Source organism: Spironucleus salmonicida, chromosome 4 (assembly GCF_000497125.1).
Source record: "Spironucleus salmonicida strain ATCC 50377 chromosome 4, whole genome shotgun sequence".
NCBI classification, from domain to species: Eukaryota; Fornicata; order Diplomonadida; family Hexamitidae; genus Spironucleus; species Spironucleus salmonicida.
In genome coordinates, this window is record NC_090599.1 from 398,329 (window position 1) to 417,964 (window position 19,636).

Sequence of the window (19,636 nt, forward strand, 5' to 3'; positions counted from 1 at the left end):
ATTATTTTTAAAATAAAGTTAGACGCTATATTATATGATATAATATAACAAATAATTTATGAAAAAAATTAATCAAAGCAAATCCTAGAAAAAGTCGTGAAACTCTTAAAATTAGATCTTTCCATCAGCATTAAAATCGATAACTTCAAACATATCATCAATGTCTTACTCTGTTAAGCTCATATGGCCAATATTAACTAATAATTACTACAACTCTTTTCTATCAATTTCTCCTGAGTCATCCTTATCAACAAGTCTAAATATATTTTTCAATTCGGTTTCTTTGTCTTGTGGCTTCAGAATTGTCATAAATTTACAAAATTCATCGAAATCCATGTAACCATTGCCATCTTCATCTACCTTTCCTACATTCTTAACAATAGATTCACGGGTGTACTTTATATGAAGCTACTTTAACATGGTTTCTATTTCTGCAATATCAATAAAACCGTTACCATCTAAATCAAAAGCTTTAAATGTTTCATAAAGTTCAGCTTTTAGCTCAGCCGTAACTGTATTCATTTAAAAATATATATGGAATGGAAATATATGAGTAATAATATGTACGAACTTCATAAATTTACTGATAAGTAATATGAATATATTAAGAATAATTATTATATGTTAAATTTTTATCAATCACAGACAATCTTAGAAAAAGTCATGGAACTCTTAGAAACTAATTAACCCAGATTTAGAAATATTCAATATCTCAAAGCAGTCATCAATTTCCTAATCTGATAATTTCATATGTCCAATATTGACTAGCAACTCCTGGAGCTCGGTACGATCAATCTCACCTGAATCATCAGTATCAACTAATTTAAAAATATTTTTAAGTTCTACCTCTTTGTCTTTTGGCTTAATTAAAACCATAAACTTACAAAATTCTTCAAAGTCCATGTAACCATTACCATCATCGTCAATTTTATTCATATTTTTCACAATCGTATCAACATTATATTTGATATGTAACGATTTTAACATAGTTTCTATCTCATTCAAATCAACAAAACCATTACCATCAATATCAAATGCTTTAAAAGTCTCGTATAATTCAGTTCTAAGCTGTTATGAAATTTCAATCATTTAACTCTAAATCTAAATAACTAATAATATTTAAATAAGATTAATTATTTAGTTTTTGTCAATAGATTATAAATATTTATTGCATATAATATACTGATAGAAACATAATAATTTTCTAACTAACATTATTATATCCTAATATATACTTAACCTGAAAATGTTCGCCATTCCCAATTATCCAATTCTGATAATCTACGCCACCCAAACTGGCACAACCAAGCAGATAGCTAAAGACCTCCACTCTAACCTCCAAAACTAAGGCTTTTAAGCAATTTTAAAGCAAATAAACGGCCTTAAACCTAGCGATTTAACTGGCGTTTCTGCATTCATTTTTGCAACGTCCACGTACGGCGCGGGCGAGTTCCCGCAAATGGCAATTCGGCCCCTCGCGGAATTCAAAACGCCAGCTTTTGCGCAGCATTTCAAGGGGCTGAAATACGGAATTTTCGGCGTCGGATCCACCGAATTTGCGAGTTTCTGCAGCGCCGCCGACGCTGCGGAGCGGCTTTTCGAGGGCCTCGGCTGCAGGAAAATCATCGAAATTGGGCGCCTGGACCGGGCGCGGAAGCTGGGCGATCAGCAGGCCGGGGGCGTCCTGGGCTGGTGCGACGAGTTCGCGCGCTTCGTCCAGCCGGTCGACGGGATGACGATTTGCAGAGAAATCGAGACCATTTTCGAGGAGTGACGGAGTGTTTTCCTGGAGGAATTGGCACTATCGTGCGGGTTTGGGAATGAGTCTAAAAATAGCATCAAATTAAAAATTTTGATATAATAAAAATAAAACTTTTTAAAATCGACGGAATCTCACATCTTGGCGTACCAGTCGAGGCCTCTAGGCTCAAATGGCTTGTCGGCCATGCACACGGGGCACTTCATAGGGGCCTTGGCGCCGACGTGGACGTAGCCGCAGATCATGCAGATCCAGGTCGTGTCGTCCTTCTGGGCGAAGACGCTCTCGGTCTCCACGAGCTTGACCAGGTTGGCGAACCGCTGGGCGTGGTCGGCCTCGATCTTGGCGAGGTTGCGGAACAGGGCTGCGATGGCGGGGAAGCCCTCGTCGGCGGCCACCTTGGAGAAGGCGGGGTAGGCGTGCTCGGCCTCCTCGGTCTCGCCGGCGACGGCCAGCTTCAGGTTCTCGAGCGTGGTGCCGAGCTTGCCGGCGGGGTAGCAGGCGTTGATCTCGAGGTCGCCGCCCTCCAGGAAGGAGAAGAGGCGGAAGGCGTGCTGCTTCTCCATCTCGGCGTTGTTGGCGAAGATGTGCTGGATGTAGGGGAAGCCCTCGTCCTTGGCCTTGTTGGCGAACTGCATGTAGCGGTTGAACGCCTGCGACTCGCCCGCGAAGGCCTTGAGCACGTTCTTTTCGGTTTCGGAACCCTTGATTGACTTAACCATTTTGTGAAGGAACGGAAAGATTTGGAAACAAGACTAAAATTAAAATTACAACATATAATCACTATTTAATAGTTTCTACAATATTTATTTTTTCGATAATACTATTTACAATGTAATATACTACTACTATCCGCACGAAAGTATACATTTTTTATTATATGTCTTATTTTATATACTATTCATATTTTTACGAGTATACAACAAAAACTTCGAAGGTACTCAATCTTCACTTTCAGCCAAAATATAAATGTCATCACTTATAATTGTTCTACACCAGTATTTCTTCGAATTTCTACCGTTATTGCCGCATGTTGTGCCGCAATTCGCCCAATCCGAAATGATCGTAAATGCTCTCAATGGCGTTATCCAAATTGTCAACCCCGTCGCTCTAGACGATGTAGAAGCTGCTGTTCAGTAGTAGAATGTCACGGCTCTCCTGGACGCGCCCAATGCCCTCCTTGAAAATGCAGCTCAGAGCGATCCCCTGAGGGCACATTTCCACTCCTTCTTTCAAAATCGAATCGCACAAAAAGCCCGTCCGGAAGCCGATTTCTGCCGTTGGGACGCCCAGCGACACCGCGACGAGCCCCGGGACGACGAAATTCGTCAGATTCGCGCCGCTGACGGAGCAGCCCAAAACGGCCTGCACGACGTCCAGGAACTTCAGGGCCTGGAACTGCTGCATTCCGGCGTTCCCGGAGCGCGCGCCAGTTGCCAAAAATAGCGAAATTTCGTGCAAAATGACAAAAAATTCGGCCGAAAATGCAAAATTGTTGAGGCTGTTTAAGTCGAAAACTTGATCGTCTGGAGTGGTACTCAGCTCCTCCGGTTGGTTCAGTTGCGTGATAATTTGCGCTAAAATTTCGAGGAAAAACGCAGTCGTGTAGGGTGATATTTTCGTGTTTGGGGCGCCTCTCGCTGCGAATTTGAACTCGCTGTTGGCGGTCAAATTTGGATAATTTGGGGTCTGTTGGATCACAGGCTCGAAAATATTATTAGCGGTTAAATTCAGCTTTTCGTAGTAAATTTTTTGAGTAGGTGATATAATAGAGGAAAGGAAAGAAACTAATGCTAAAAGTTATTATAGTACATAATCTGACCATAATTTCGGTGAAAATTAAGAAAGGATTTTTAAGTATTTTTACTCGAAAATGGCAATTTCTGGTGATTGCGGAACCACGGTTTTGAAGAACTGGCCATCTAGTTAATTGTAAGGTTTCGTTGCGAATGCACGCGTGTCGAACGTCTGGAATTGGTTCAGTTGCATGATAATTCGCTTCGTCATTTCGAAGCAAAAAAGTACAGAATTCGAAAATCCCGACTGGTTTTGCTGAATAGAAAATAATTTCTAATGCCTTGAAACGACGATTTACAAAATCTGTGAACTCGAAAAAATAATTCCCGCAAAGTCGAAAATTGAGCGGAAAATCGTAATTAAAGTGACATTCAAAATATTCGTAACTACCGAGTCCATAGCTGCCGATAACGGCTTGATTTGCTGAAGAATGTCAGGCTGCTCCAGATTTAGCTGATTTTAAACAAAAAATTATACTGAATTATTTGTTATTATATTTTATATAATAAGCATATTAATTGCAAGAATTAAAAAATTTTCTACGGAAAGTCTGTACTTGAAAATCTGCTATATTAAAAGCTTTGAATAAGAATTCAAATTTTCGCTCTAAAACCCGTAATAATCGTCAGATGACGTGTCCGAAGAGACGTCATCGGGGTCGAATTCGTTGTTTTTTCCGATGAAATCTCTGAAAACATGCTCGAAATCTAGGCAGTTTTTGATCAGAAACTGTAAGAAAACAGGTACGTGGGACTCATTTTTACGTGAAATGACGTGCAAAATGATGAACGCCTCAACAGAATTCGTACACGAAAGGGCGTTCAAGTTGATCAGAACCTGCACAGGATTAACTAGAAAAAGCGACAAAACTATAACGTTCAGCTTCTTCACAATCTGCAAATCTGCATTATTTTGATTTGACTAAACAGCCAAATTGCAAATTGAATTTGAAAAAAGGAGGTCAAAATTGCTTTTATTTGTGCACAACGCGATGAAATATGCCGTTAAAACGCGTTTTATCTCGAAATTCGAGTCGTCATGACCATTTTGCTGATCTTTCAGCTGTCTGTTGAAGCTTTACGTCGTCACAAAATCCTTATTCAAAAGTTGAATTTCTGGAGTAATTTTTTCGTCTTTTTGAGCATTTTCCACTTTAAATTCTAGAGCAAAATTCATTAAATCTTAAACTTGAATGTACCCGCAAATAATATTTACGAATTCTTGCGAATCCGAGTCGTTTTGGAGCTAAACGTTCTTCAAAAGCCAGGATAGTGCGTGCTTCAAGCAAAAAAGAAGCTCCGCTGCAAATTAATTCTACTGTTAAAATCCGAATGGATCCTTAAACTATATTAAACTCTAATGTGTTTCGATCAAATCCTGTAGAATCTCGTTAATTAAAGGAGTAGGAATAAATGATTATTATGTGTTTAATATCGGATTTAATAAAATTGTCGCTGAAGCGGAAAGGAGCGGGTGAAACCTGAAAACGAGCAAAAGCGAAACCGGTACGATCATATTCGCCTGATTCCGTGACTGGAAGTGCATCGACTATGGTTACTAATATGCACAGTACGATGACGCCTGTACATAGTTCTCGTTGTTGTATAAACATGCTTTTAGCAAGCTTTTTGACAGCGCAAGCCCCGTCTACTGGTTCCGTAGAAACTGGACCAATTCGCTGCTCTGGCACGTCCCAATCGCCGAATTGCGCAGGATAGAGTCCAGCTCGCTCTCCGAGTACGGTGACTGATCGTTAATGCGCAGAATCGGGTTAAGGAAGTTCTGATCGTAGATCGAGTTCGGATTTAGCAGTTGGAAGAGTTGTTTCAGTGTCAAAATCGACACGTGCTGCACCTTTTCATCCTGAATTTTCGTGTGAATTTTGAACACCGATTGCAGGATCAACGTGTAGTACTCCTTCACCGCGCAGAGCTGGAAATTACACTACCAGACCTGCTGGTTCCGCAGTGTTTGCTTGGTGTCTTGCAAAAAGTCGCAAAACGCCGAAAGCAGCACGCAGTAGAACTGCACAAATGCCAGCTGATGCTGGTTCTGCTCCTTCACGAGTGTGAACGACGTCTGGTACTTGCAAACGTCCTGAAAAATTCGCACAAACGTTTTTATGATCAAAATCGCGTAGTCCGTGAGGCTACTTTTGGCCTAAAATGACTTACTGAGACGCTCGATTTTGGTCTGGCAATAGAACGTGACGGAATGTTGCAAAATCTGGTTCTCAAACGAGCTGTAGTCAATCGGGTAGCGTTTAACCTCCACGTCGTATTCCGAGAGTTTGTTGTAATTGTCCAGGTACATCAAAACATCGTCGTTGGGCTCTTCGATAGTGTCGAATTAGTTGCTAGCGACTAGAGTGTGGAGCGACAGCAGGACGTCGATGGAGTACGTCGAAATCTGCAGGTAGAGATCCGAGGACTGAATTTGCTTGTAGAACTCGGGAATATGCTGCACAGTCGAGCTGGTGATTATTGAGGCTGGGAGGTCGTATTTTTGCGAGTTGAAATCGCTTATCAGGCTTGTGAAGAAGCTCGTGAGCAGAATTGTCTTGTTGGCGGTATAAAAAACTTGTTTTTACTGGAAGAGGAAATCGGTGGGAAATACGTTTTCGAAAATTTATTTCAGGCTACCTTTGTTGTACTTGATTAGTAGGTTGATTTCTGACGTTATCGCGTCCATTTCGAAGTATTTCAGCAACTTGAAAATCGCTAGTTTTACTGTAGTAAAGTTTTCAATAATCTTTAGGTTCGGCTACAGGTGGTTGTAATTTTGTTGTTTCAAGTCCTAGATAGTGTAGTTAAGGTGCTTAAGTAGAATTGATTATTGTGGTAGAATTTATTTTATGTCTAAAAGGTACATTGTTATATAAGTCGCGTTAAATAATGTTTTGATGAAGTCGTGTTGGTCGGTTTCGGATGAAATGGTCTTGGTGAGATTTTCAATGGTTATTTATAAAGTTGATACAATTTCGCATAAATAAGTTATTATGTCAGTTTATTGCAAGTCTTGAACAATTAAAAAGTAAAACGGTCTTTTTTGGTTCATTTCTGTGTTTTGATTAGCGAAAAATGGTTAGATAATATTTTTGTTGTGATACAGGATTTCTTATAACGGGTTTGACTGATTTAGCGAATAATCTCCAGAAAATAATCTTTAGAACTAGCTAACCGTAAAAGGTTCTTATAAAAAGTCATCTGGTTGCATCTTTTCATCATCTTATTCAATTTAGAACACCTCCGCCATAACTAAAGATTGTCCACAAGGAGATCCGAGGGCCCATGACCCAATAATATCAAATAAAACTAACTGTGCTTAAACTGAATTTTAGACTAAAATTCTTAGCAAGCTTCCGTTAGCACCCTAAATTCGTATTATTGTATTAATTAAACAACATAGGGAGATATGGGAAATTTTTTTCTGTGTAAATAAATTGGTGTTAATCATACACAATAGCAGGCCTTCAACTATATTTAATGCATTATCTGATGACTGTAATGCCAAAGAGCAAATTTAATCTAGTTTAGTAAAAAATAAATTATCATCATCAATAAACTAATAAAATAAGTTAACTGTATTCTCTTTTGATAATTTATCTTTTTAAAGTTTTATCGATAACTATTCGGTTGTCCTTTATATTCCAATAATTTCGTCTAGAAATTTCATTGAACAAGGCTCAAATACCAAATCTAGTGTATCGTCGATTTTCTTATGAAACAATATGTTACTAAAATATGTATTTCTTTGAACAAAAAATTATTAATGCAGATAATTTTAAAGGTTTGTCTAGCCTACTAAATTAAAGAACACAGAACGTTCGGTGTATTATTAAGTAAGTGCTATGTGAAAAAATTTAAATAAGGCAATATAAATAAAGCATGTCAACTAATTAGGAATATTACTTTATTTAGAGTTAACCGTAGTAACTATATTAAATAGATCATTTAATTAAATATTTTTATTTTAAATTAAATTTAACAAAGCTTCCGATATATCAAATACAGCATCATCATTATTAATATAAAGAGCCAGTTCTTCAACTGGTATATAAATTTTATCTGAAAAGTATAGTAATATAAATTCTGGCTAACTAGCAACTTAAATTTTATCTTAGCTAGTTTAACAGGTACAAAATTTGAATAAATTATGATAATAAAGTTTACCTCCTCTATTAAGGTTTGTAAGATTTTCTAAAATACAAACATTTCCTTACTGATAAGCATATTGAAGAGCTTTACTAAAATGTCCACATCCTTAATAAATTTATTCATATTCATTGTTATCTTCAAGTAATTTACAAATTTGTACTAGAGGTAGACAACTACATACTACAAAATAATGTAGTGCTTCAGCTTTTAAAATTTCTTATTAATTTTCTAAACTAATTGGAGTGGATGAGAAATCGTCAAGTTAATAAATCTCTGCAATTTATTCTGATGTATCGTCATCTGCATCTAAGCCATTCTAAAAATGAAAAACTACATTTATAATTAAATCCGCAATTTATTTAATCATATCTAGCTATAATTTGGTACAGTTTTATTTTTATGATACTAAATATGCATATGAAAAAGAATAACATGAAGATAAACCTTAAATAATTCCAGCACAAATTATGACTTAATATTAATACTTCAAACGCAAATCTACAAATGGTAGTTACTACAATTAATTTCTTTCGGGTAGATATTTAATTTCTTAATCCATCAAAACTTATAATTCTTTAAGATTATTAAACAAAAACTTTTAAATTTTTGCAATAATTATTTAGTCTCGAAGCTATGATATTAAATCTATTGTAATATTAAAAACTTAACTAAAATGATTTTACATAACTGAATTAGTAGAAAATGGGCATTGTTGCAAGATTGAAGTCAACTATTACTCCTAAGTTGAACTCGTAATATTCGATAAATGCTCATTCCCATACAAAGAGATATTCGTAATTAAATCTCCTGTAATATTGGCCGTTGATTCACCATATGCTTTAATTGCTGAAAGTACTTATATGATAGTAGTAACTATAAAATGATTTGTAGTAATAGAAAGCGCTTTGGTTTCAGGTTCTATTATTTCATAAAATTTTTATAGTTCCTGCCTGTACTGTACTTGAACGATATCCAGAAACTCTTTAGAAGTAAAACAATTTGGAAATTTCTTTAAAATGCCTAACATTAGTAACATAAAAATATAAGCCTTTTTACAGTAATTTTTTGAATTGAACTACACTAGCTAATATGAAATAGTAGGTTCGAACGCTGGTGCAATCTATGTAAGAATTTTTGGTAATTTCATGAAAATGTTATTAATATTCAGTAACTTGTTTATATATTATGATAATATAAAATGTTACTACTCAGAGAAGAAAACCTCTTAACTAGAACAAGATAATACAAATTCGTCAAAAAATTATATACTCTCCATTTCAAAGGAAATGGTACTATATTCTTATAAAAATATAATAATCATTTTATCAATGCGAGAACTCGAAAAAACTCTGGGCAAACAGACTCGATCTCAGCACATACCAAATCTGAAAATCCAACGATCTTTTTGATATCATCTTCCTTTTCCATCTGATGAGAATAATACTATCGTATTAGATTTACTAATGCCCTAAATTATATTTTATCACCTGAAATACCAATTTTCTAGCAAATACTATTACTTTCAACTACTTAAATATCCTAAATTAATTTTGTACCATTTTCATGTACAAAACGTATCTTCTATAATGCTTTTTCACTTGTCAGTGTCCATTCTAATTATAAAGTGCTTTTCTTTTAGTTTGTTATCCTAGCGATTAGTAACTCGCCATTCACCATATGAAATGTCACAGGTTTACAGCTAAACTCAGAGCATATTGTATTATACTTTAGTTTTTATAGCCAGGTTAATGATGATAGTTATAAATGACAAAATAAAACATATTTAACAATGTAAAAATCATCATATATTTTTGTCTAAACTGGTTATCTAAAACAAGTTGACCTGATTATTTTCTAACTTCCCATCTAATAAAAAGCTACATTGTACAAAAACTGTCTTTTAAGGTCAACAGTAGTATATTCATCATCGAATAGCTATACAATGAATACTAACCCATCAAAAATACAAACCTACTAAAAATTGATTTAATTTACGTCGAAATTAAGTTTTTTACAGATAAAACATACTTTTTAACTAGTTTCTTCGTCTATCTTATGGGACAAAAGTTTAAATGGCAGACTGAACATTTAAATACATATCTTATTATTGTATAATAATGATTAAATCTTTCACATTCCAAATAGCTAATTGATAACAATTTCTACATTTCCTCCAGCAATTTCCAATAACTACAAAATCTCATCATCCGGCTGCGTTAATCCCATCTATCTAATCATCTCTAGCTGTGATGCGTACTTTGTCTTCAATTCGTCAAAATTAAGCTAGAGAGGCTGCACGTCAGGAATTTCAGGAAGCTCTCCAAATTCGTCGTTTAGTTCTCCCATCTCGCGTAAGCGGTCTAGCTAGGCCTATTCAAACTTATCTGCCTCATCTTCTTCAAAGCTTTCCCTGTTCTTCTTTACGGCGTCCAGAGACTGCTAAATAAGCTTTTTAAGCTCCTCTTTGTTACTGAAATCGAACTCCCTAGATCCAAAAAATGCCTTCAGATTATCCTTTGTCTTAGGGTCGCTGATGACCTTTTCTAGAAAAGCTTCGTCAGCTAGCAATTTTTCAGCGAATTTTTCACTTTTTAGGTTCGTGTCAGCCGATAAGATCGCCTCTGGGCTAAACATGTTGGAATCGGCGACAGTCTCGAAGGGGTTTTAGACGATTTGTTCTGGTGCAATAACATCAAGATAACTACGTGGGAACCATTCCTTGCTTTCTATTTATGGTTTAGACTCGGATTTCTTTGGGGAGCTCACTGCTGCAACTTTTGGCATTTCTACTTTCGAAGTCTCTACAACTTTTGCCGTTTACGAAACGTTAACAATGATAGTTGAGCCGTCTGCGACTTTTTAGTCAGGAAGGGACTTGTTGGCGTTTAAAATTGAGGATCCGTGGACCAATTTAATATTTGCGGTAGGATCAAACTCAAAATTTTAAATAGCTAGTTATTTTATGGTATCAACAGTAGCTGTATCTGCTATTTCTATCTCAACCACTTTGTGTGTTTTCAAATGCTTGAGATTAATCTTCATTTGGTATAGTGGAGTGGCATAATCAAATGCTATATTATGTGTTTAAATTTAAATTTGGGATTTATTTAATAGATTTACGAATTGAACATTATATATGACTATTGATATTATGAAATATTACTATAGTTGTTGATATATGATTAACGCTACTGCCTATTTTCTGTGGATCAGTTAAATACCTTATTTTATTAACTATAAAAACGAAAAAAACAGTATATATGGTATATATTTTAATCAGAACTAAGCTGTAAAAACGTATTTATTTACAGTACTAAAGTACTATACGTTAAATCAGAAAAATTCATCTAATAATAACAGCACTAATGTTAATAAATTAGAAAAAATCTAGTTAAGTAATACAACTAAATAACTAATTTCTTAATTATCGATTTCAATCACCAAGGCTTATCGAAAGAATAAAAGTTAGGATTCTATCACTCTCATTCAAGATTTTTATCATTTTATGCTGCTGTAGTTGGTAAGCAGAAGAAGAAACTTAAATTTAATTTAATGGAAATACATTGATCATATTACAATATTATTGAAGTATAAATCAATCTTAATTGATATCCTATTAACTTTCTATCATTATTGATACATAAATACCAAAAAATATTTTCAATAAAGACACAATTAAAATTTATATTAAAAAACTAGAATATTTTATGAAAAATAATTAAGAATAATTACTGAATGACAAAATAATGATAAGTTAAGTTGTTATTAACATTTGAAATATTTGCATATAAAAATAAAGAAGCTCTTATGTTTATTGATTAAAATATTATAGCTTAATCCTGATTTCTATATATAAATGTTCATAAATAATATACTATTTATATATTATTTTTTTAAACTACATATCTTATATCTGTATTTAATACATAAGTATCTAGCCTGGTGAACTACAAGATTTGGCGACAATCTTTTCCCAGTCCACATTTCATCCTAATATTAATTATTATATTATGACCACTATGTATAATATAAAAGTATACTATAATCAAATCTTGTATGCACATATATTGTAAATAAGTTACTAATGATGAATGTAATATTTTAATTAAAAAAATTATTACATATAATTTTAAATAATGTAGCCATTAAAAGCAGAACTAGAACAAAACTTCTGAAAAAAAGTATACAAGAATTCATAATATCTAATTTAATAATAATAGTACATATTTTAAATAATTGTATACATAGTAATTTACATATTACAATATAATCCAATAATTTATTTTTAAGTTACATATGCACTCCATCAAAAATGGGATGCGCTAATACAGCTGAGATCGTCAAAGAGTATCATGATTAAAAAGGATCCTTTTAACGGGAAAAGGGCCTTCTTAAAGGCTCCGAAACCGAAAAGAACGTGCTCAAGGCCTTCGCGGGCGAGTCGCAGGCGTTCAACCGCTACATGCAGTTCGCCAACAAGGCCAAGGACGAGGGCTTCCCCTACATCCAGCACATCTTCGCCAACAACGCCGAGATGGAGAAGCAGCACGCCTTCCGCCTCTTCTCCTTCCTGGAGGGCGGCGACCTCGAGATCAACGCCTGCTACCCCGCCGGCAAGCTCGGCACCACGCTCGAGAACCTGAAGCTGGCCGTCGCCGGCGAGACCGAGGAGGCCGAGCACGCCTACCCCGCCTTCTCCAAGGTGGCCGCCGACGAGGGCTTCCCCGCCATCGCAGCCCTGTTCCGCAACCTCGCCAAGATCGAGGCCGACCACGCCCAGCGGTTCGCCAACCTGGTCAAGCTCGTGGAGACCGAGAGCGTCTTCGCCCAGAAGGACGACACGACCTGGATCTGCATGATCTGCGGCTACGTCCACGTCGGCGCCAAGGCCCCCATGAAGTGCCCCGTGTGCATGGCCGACAAGCCATTTGAGCCTAGAGGCCTCGACTGGTACGCCAAGATGTGATATGCTTCATTTATTTAATTAACCATTTATTGAGATTAATTTACATTTATTCACACAAAATATCATCAACAATTAATATTATATTATTATTAATATTTAGTCTGGTAAAATGTCACTTGAAGCTGACTAAGTTGAAAAAGTTAAAGCCACCATCACAGAATATTCAGAACAGAATAAAATATCTTATTTACATAAATATAGTGATATAAATGTTTCAGTGGCTTCTAGAATTGCTAAAGATTTATAACTATAAAAATATATATTACTCAATCCTATAATATCAGAGTTAACATGCACGCTTTTAGATGATTTATAATTAGATATTGATGCTATTAAGATAGCATAAAAATGCATAGAATTGCATCCTATGAATAATAATGAATAAAACACACTAATTGCTATTTAAGAAAAAGTATCACGTTTGCTTTCAATAGATTTACACCCACAGTAAGTTGATTTAGACCTACATTGGATTCAGAAGTTCGCTCCTAATATTAACTTAAAAATACTGTTACCTAAAACACTAAATGATGCCATATCTCTGTTATCATCAGATTCAAATTTATATAAAGTTTTAGGTGTATACCAGTTACCATAACTATACAGTCATGCTCCTAATGCACTTAAATACAAAGAGACAATAAATTTACATAGGCTTGTATCAAATGTTCCTTGCTCATTTCTTTTAGGCCCAAGATAATCACATAATTTAAAAAGTTCATTTGCGCGAGAAATAATTAGTTTTCAGCCTGAAATTTTCATAAAAATCTGCAAATTTTCTCATTGGGAATTAGCCAGTATTGTGTAAACGATAGAGGTTTTGGATGATCAGACATAGTAATTATTTTTGAGTTATCCAGAAGTCTAATGTATTTTTGAAACTAAGGCATTAAATATGCAATGATTGGCTATATTTAAAAATGAATAATTTTTATACTCATATATTCATACAACCGTTCTCTTTGCGATCTGATACACAACATTTTAACGAAATACATCATCATCTTCTTGTATGTTAACTACAAGTTAACAGTCTTCAATCTAAGTAAAATCACCACTAACCACTGTATACGAATTTGTTAAACTGAAAATCCAATTAACTGCAAAATTAGGTAAAAGCTACAAATATTTATCTATGCGAATTTTGTCATAGTTATTTTTGTATTGGACAACAGTTTTCCACCTCATTGAACTAATTCCAACTATCCAATTTAATTAGATTAATTCCGATTGATGAAGTCCATATTCCTATGCAACTTTTATTATATCACTAAACTTTCCAATTGGTTATCCAAAAGCTTAATAAAGATATTTAATGAACGTGAATTCGTTCAAGTCGTCATCAATAATCATTAAATGATAAAATACTCCCGGAAAACGTTTTGTTGACGGGAAAACAATAAAATTTGATAAAAAAGGTTTAATGAGCTTAATAAAATGTCGAGTTTCCATCGAAAATAAATCAACAAATTAGTCTAATACATAATTTTTTAACGGTTTTGGCTCACCTTCATGATAAATACAAATTAAACTGTTAGCTGGAATTTTTTTCTTGCGAATATCCCGTGCTGTCTCCAAAATTTCTTCAAATTTATAGCATACTTAAACTTTTCGTTCAGAAAACATATTGTAATTAAATATTTTTTCATCATCAAAAATTATCATTTTAGTTTCCTCTATCTCCTCATAAATCTATAGTGAATACTAGGCAGAAATTCGTATCTATGGATTTCCATTTTTGATAAAAATCATATCTGGTAAGCAGGATGGAATTTTCATTCCTAACCCATGTAGAACATAAACTTGAGATAAAATTTCATGAAAAAGTTAGGTTTTCTGCTCTTATGTTAGGGTTGTCACGATTTATTTTAATGACTTTTCTTGTTCAAAGTAGAATTCAGCGAATGTGTTGCTTATAATAGTTTTCTCGGGAATTTGAACGTTCATAGAATGAAAAATTTGACTATATTTTTGCAATATATCCGTTTAATATAATGTCGCAATTATTAATTATAGGTCTTTTTAATTGCTTAATTTAGACTTCGATTTAAGCTTCTCCGTTGCACCCGAAACACCACTGTTAAAGGAACTTGCGGAGTCATTTGAGAGAGTGGAAAGATTTATGGTTGTGTTAAAGTGATTTTAATTATTATTTTTGTTCGATAATTTTGTGGATGGGTTAAAAGTACTTTTAGAAAGTGTGCTCTTATTAGTAAATACACTTTTTGATAGCGTATTATTATTGATGTAATATTATGATTGGACATCGAGTGCCGATTTTGATAAGTCATTACTATTTATATCTTTTTATGCTTCTTTTGCATGCACAAACTTGTCTAAAATTTTCTAGAAGTCGAATTTAGCACGTGTGGAGACGATAAACCGGTTACTCAATAAATAATTTTAATAACAGCCAGAGTAAGTAAGTTTTGGTGTTGCTTTATAGAACTTGTGTTTGTGAATATCAAGAATATTTATGTGTTCAGGAGACTCTAGACCAATTCCCAGAGATCCAGATAGGATGAAGCAATAATTTTTATGTTGTATAATTGTATGACCATATCTGCCTGAAGGCTAGTTTATCATCAGTATTTCATCAACAGATAATAATTTGGACTAATTGTATTTAATTCGGTAAATTGAATCATTTACCGTTAACTAGGCATCTATAGAACCCCAGATAATGTAAATAGATGATTTAGTAATCACTAGTTAATGTGAATGAATTTTAGGAAGTAGAATTTCTTATTAGATCCATTTGTTTGTAGAAATAGTGTAGATCCATGCATCATTTAAAATATTTATTTTTATTTTTTAAGTTTATGAGATTCCAAATCCGTAATCAATTTAAATACCCCCAATAAGCACTAGTCTATCACTATCAATTTTTTTCAAGCATGAAAACAACCGTCCAGATGGACTTTATGGAGTAATAATCAACTATAAACCAGATGAAGAAAATTTGTAAAAATTTCCAGTTTATGTAAAGACGTAAACTGTATTTTCGATTTACTCAAATGCGGGAGCATATCGAAAATTATATTCAAAATCTAGGTTTCTTATTACTATTTTATCTTTTTCGAGTTAATAATAGGATTGACAGTTTCCGATTTCTGTAAAACATGGATGAGCATTTCTTAAAAAACATATTGTACCAGTCGACTAAAATCCAAATTAATGATCTAATAATGAATACTCAAGAGAATTACGTAGCTAAGGAAATGTTCTAAGCGCAGTTTTAGTTACACCTTAAAATAAAATGGATGAAAGAATAAAGTATCCATATATTAAATATGATGTCGTGGCTAAATACTCTTGAACTAAGATATATTTATCATCCGGCAGAAACAGCTATGATTGGTGTAGCTAATTTGTTCTTACATTAAAAACTGCTACATCATGTCCTATCAGAAAAATATAATTTTGGAAATAAATAATTGAATGATAATTTTCTTTTATTTGACAAATTTCTTTTAATTTTTTAGATTTAAATTCATATAAACTTTATCCTAACAAATATCCAACAGACCCAAAATTTTTATTTGTTGTAGTTTAAGTTTTAAACTAGAAAGTTGCTGGTATTTAATTTTAAGAAGTTGTATTTACGAACTATTAATGAATATTTTTAACATATAATCCGTCTTAAACAAGGATTGAGTAATCACCATTTGGTACAAATTCTAATTCCGTTTATATTAACTAGTGTTCATAAAATTATAAAACCACATTATTCACAACCATAAATGCAGATTCATCATTAAATGTTATAGTCTATCTTGAAAAAGGAATAGGAAGTTAATATGATAAGTTTGTAATTTTTTAAGTTGATAATTCTATCTTAAATATATCTATTGAATTCTCATTTATAAAGAAAATATTATTATTTAAAGCAAATATGATCTGGTTTGTTTCATTATTTTTGTTATAAATACAAATCTATAAATCATTCATAATTCCCAAAATATTATTAATTACTAATTCATATATAAATTAATATTAATCACTATTTTATATATTTCAAATAATTTTAATTTTGACATGAAGATTAAAAATTCAAAAATATTCAACATTAACTCAGTTCATAGCTTCTACTAAGAAGCGTCAATTAGTGTTAGTGTTACATATTGGTAATGTTAATTAAATGTATAATTGCATGATATTAACAGAGGTAAATTACAAAGTATTAAAATAAAACTTTTAAATATGAGTTTATAGCATTATTGTTTTTAACTTAAATTTTATTGTATACTGTTCTGTAATTCTTCTGCTCTAAAATTTTTATTTTTATATTTCAATTAATTTAAATCTTATAAAAAAATGGGTATATTATAGAATCGGTAAATAAACATTTTTATAGAATATTAATATATGTCAACTATAGGCTTAAAGATGTTTAACATTTTAATTAGGTGATTACCTGCAGTGTAATATAACCTTAATAATTTTAAATTTTTATATTATTAATATATGAATATTGCAAAAATTTTTAGGTCCTTCCATTTTCTAAAATTTATGTTTACACAGTCGTCGCAAATCTCTCAATCAAGACACGATGTCGATAGTCTGACACATGAAAATTTATCACTAAAGATGAAGTTATTACAACTAGAGTCTCATATCAATGAGGATGTATCTTCTATTCACGAATAAAGTTTTGCTGAAGAAATTTATCTCTAGATGAAACAAAAAGACTCCGTTTTGGAAAAAGCAAAGTAGTCTATTCTTTCAATTTAAACAGAAAACTAGTCTTTGTAACGTTAACATATAGAGCAGCAAGAAGCATTATTTCAATTAAAATAAGATAGGGATAATTTAGCCGAGAAGATAAAAGGATTAGAAGATAAAAATTAAAATTAGTTCTAAGAAATCGTCGGATATAAAAATTAAATTTAAGCTTTAACAAATAATGAGGATAAACTTACTTTGGATTTGAAGTAGAAAGAATTTTTGATTGCTGATTTGTAAAAAAGATTTTGTAATATGGAGTAATCTGAGAAAAACTTTGAAGGATAATTCAAGTCTCATTTATAAGCAGTAGATTTAGGTTACTAAGAATAAATTACGAAACTGAGATAATCTTTTTCTGAGTAGTTAGATAAAGTTTATGATGATAAACAACAAGAATTATAAAAGATGAGGCAAAAGATTTTGCTAACAGAGGACTCAGAAAGATAAGCTAGAATTGATCTTTAAAACTAATAATAGGAGATTACCTCTTTTAAATAGAGAGAAACATAATTTAATGCTCAGGTAGGATCTTTGAAGATTTAAATGAACGAAAAAGTGCTTCTTTAATAAAATTTTGACAAATTATAATAAGAAAATGAAGGAATTAAGGTAAAATGTACTAATATCGAAGAGTTTAATTCAAACTTAAAAGTATAGGTTTTAGAATTAGGTAAATAAACTTAGGACAAAACTGATCTTATTATGAGATCGAAAGAAAAGCATGAAAAGTTAGTTTTGGTAATTAAATAACTATAATCTGAATCTGAAAAATCTTAGTAGGATGCTAATGCATATAAAACATAACTGGACACAAAAACACAATAAATAGACTCGAATATAAAGTAAATTTCATAACTGGAACGTGAAAATAAAGAGATATCGTAATCATATAATACAATAATAGCTAAAAATGAGGTTTTGGACCGTTCTATACTTCAAATAAACTCTGAATTTAAAATTTTAGAGCAAAATCATAATGAACTGCAAGGTTACTACAGGAATATTAAAGATGAATACGAAGCTGTGATTTCAACATTATAAATAGCACAGAAAGAAGTTGATTAATTATAAAAAATGAACTATGACTTTAAGTAGCATAACCAACAACTATAACAAGAAAAGGAAGATGATTCAGATGAAGTATTAAGCTTATAAACAAGACTTAATAAATATAAAGGGTAGTTAGATGAATAGATTAATAATGCGAGTAATTTAGCATTATAACATTCGTAAATAGCTCAAGAGTTAACTAATTAAAAGTTAGAAAAAGAAACGTATCAAAAATAATTTGAAAATTCGGAGCAAAACTTTGAAAAATTATATAATGAACACAACTAAATAAAATAGTAGTTTGAATAGCTAAATGGTGAACACGGGCAACTACAGATTTAATTCTAACTTATAAAACAAGAGTTGGAGAGGGCACAACACTAATTGGATAACATTCTTAATGAAAAGTAGTAAACAGAATAGTTTATAGAAAACTAATAAAAAGAAAAGTACTAAGTAGTATAATCTTTAGAATAGTAATACTCAGAAGCTGTTGCTTTTGCTAAATAGTTATAGAAATTACTTACAGAATTCTATAATGAATTTAATTCCAAATACACAGGGTACTAGCCTGATTTCTCAATGCAAGCATCACTATTTTCAGTTACCTCTAATTTAGGCCCAAATAAAACATAAGATGTGTATAGAACTATTGGAGATCTGAAGAATAAGTGCTTTGATTGTCTTAAGCGGTTAGAAGATGAAAAATCTTAAAATTAATCTAATTTATAAAAGTCATAGGCTTTATAATTAGAGTTAGATGGCGCAAACTCGTAGCTATAGTATTTACAAAAATAATTATTTGATAACTAACAGAATGGATAGTCATAATAATAGGAGCACATAGAACTGTAAACAGAAACAATGCAATTAAGAAATAAAGTAGTAGAAATTGAATCTACTTTAAAATAAGCAATGGACTAAAGGTAACAGCTTAAATAGTAAAAACAAGATTAGTTAAATAAAATTGATGATATCAATCGTAAAAATAGAGAATTGAAATAATCTAACGAAAACTTATAACAAAAATTGGGACAAGAGGTTAGAACAATTTAAGAATAGTTTTAAGGATAAGTTAAGGGTCTATATAACAGATGTATCATGATAGGATAAGTAGAAGCTTTGAAAAAAGAGATCAACGATTTTTATATGAAACTTGCAATGTGAGTTGTGCGAATT

General features: G+C 32.6%; 11 protein-coding genes across 11 annotated transcripts; 4 read left to right on the forward strand and 7 right to left on the reverse strand. All coding sequences in view use genetic code 6, as the record gives it.

The window, feature by feature from the left end:
* Positions 1-72: 72 nt before the first annotated feature.
* Positions 73-522, reverse strand: SS50377_23663 (Centrin; the record flags this gene model as incomplete). Its single annotated transcript, XM_067907527.1, has 1 exon — positions 73-522. One exon carries the CDS (start codon positions 520-522, stop codon positions 73-75), a length of 450 nt encoding a protein of 149 aa, XP_067764501.1.
* A 117-nt stretch (positions 523-639) lies between these two features.
* On the reverse strand, positions 640-1,089 carry SS50377_23664 (Calmodulin; the record flags this gene model as incomplete). The annotated part of the gene is made up of 1 exon (XM_067907528.1): positions 640-1,089. The coding sequence occupies one exon, from the start codon at positions 1,087-1,089 to the stop codon at positions 640-642; it is 450 nt and encodes a 149-aa protein (XP_067764502.1).
* Positions 1,090-1,246: 157 nt separating this feature from the next.
* On the forward strand, positions 1,247-1,774 carry SS50377_23665 (Flavodoxin; the record flags this gene model as incomplete). Its single annotated transcript, XM_067907529.1, has 1 exon — positions 1,247-1,774. The coding sequence occupies one exon, from the start codon at positions 1,247-1,249 to the stop codon at positions 1,772-1,774; it is 528 nt and encodes a 175-aa protein (XP_067764503.1).
* A 119-nt stretch (positions 1,775-1,893) lies between these two features.
* On the reverse strand, positions 1,894-2,481 carry SS50377_23666 (Rubrerythrin 1; the record flags this gene model as incomplete). Its single annotated transcript, XM_067907530.1, has 1 exon — positions 1,894-2,481. One exon carries the CDS (start codon positions 2,479-2,481, stop codon positions 1,894-1,896), a length of 588 nt encoding a protein of 195 aa, XP_067764504.1.
* A 253-nt stretch (positions 2,482-2,734) lies between these two features.
* On the reverse strand, positions 2,735-8,989 carry SS50377_23667 (uncharacterized protein; the record flags this gene model as incomplete). The annotated part of the gene is made up of 1 exon (XM_067907531.1): positions 2,735-8,989. One exon carries the CDS (start codon positions 8,987-8,989, stop codon positions 2,735-2,737), a length of 6,255 nt encoding a protein of 2,084 aa, XP_067764505.1.
* A 41-nt stretch (positions 8,990-9,030) lies between these two features.
* Positions 9,031-9,801, reverse strand: SS50377_23668 (uncharacterized protein; the record flags this gene model as incomplete). The annotated part of the gene is made up of 1 exon (XM_067907532.1): positions 9,031-9,801. One exon carries the CDS (start codon positions 9,799-9,801, stop codon positions 9,031-9,033), a length of 771 nt encoding a protein of 256 aa, XP_067764506.1.
* Positions 9,802-9,843: 42 nt separating this feature from the next.
* SS50377_23669 (Rad23) lies at positions 9,844-10,755 on the reverse strand (the record flags this gene model as incomplete). The annotated part of the gene is made up of 1 exon (XM_067907533.1): positions 9,844-10,755. One exon carries the CDS (start codon positions 10,753-10,755, stop codon positions 9,844-9,846), a length of 912 nt encoding a protein of 303 aa, XP_067764507.1.
* Positions 10,756-12,025: 1,270 nt separating this feature from the next.
* SS50377_23670 (Rubrerythrin 1) lies at positions 12,026-12,679 on the forward strand (the record flags this gene model as incomplete). Its single annotated transcript, XM_067907534.1, has 1 exon — positions 12,026-12,679. The coding sequence occupies one exon, from the start codon at positions 12,026-12,028 to the stop codon at positions 12,677-12,679; it is 654 nt and encodes a 217-aa protein (XP_067764508.1).
* Positions 12,680-13,046: 367 nt separating this feature from the next.
* Positions 13,047-13,583, forward strand: SS50377_23671 (uncharacterized protein; the record flags this gene model as incomplete). Its single annotated transcript, XM_067907535.1, has 1 exon — positions 13,047-13,583. One exon carries the CDS (start codon positions 13,047-13,049, stop codon positions 13,581-13,583), a length of 537 nt encoding a protein of 178 aa, XP_067764509.1.
* Positions 13,584-13,624: 41 nt separating this feature from the next.
* On the reverse strand, positions 13,625-16,630 carry SS50377_23672 (uncharacterized protein; the record flags this gene model as incomplete). Its single annotated transcript, XM_067907536.1, has 1 exon — positions 13,625-16,630. The coding sequence occupies one exon, from the start codon at positions 16,628-16,630 to the stop codon at positions 13,625-13,627; it is 3,006 nt and encodes a 1,001-aa protein (XP_067764510.1).
* A 639-nt stretch (positions 16,631-17,269) lies between these two features.
* SS50377_23673 (uncharacterized protein) lies at positions 17,270-19,624 on the forward strand (the record flags this gene model as incomplete). Its single annotated transcript, XM_067907537.1, has 1 exon — positions 17,270-19,624. One exon carries the CDS (start codon positions 17,270-17,272, stop codon positions 19,622-19,624), a length of 2,355 nt encoding a protein of 784 aa, XP_067764511.1.
* Positions 19,625-19,636: the final 12 nt, after the last annotated feature.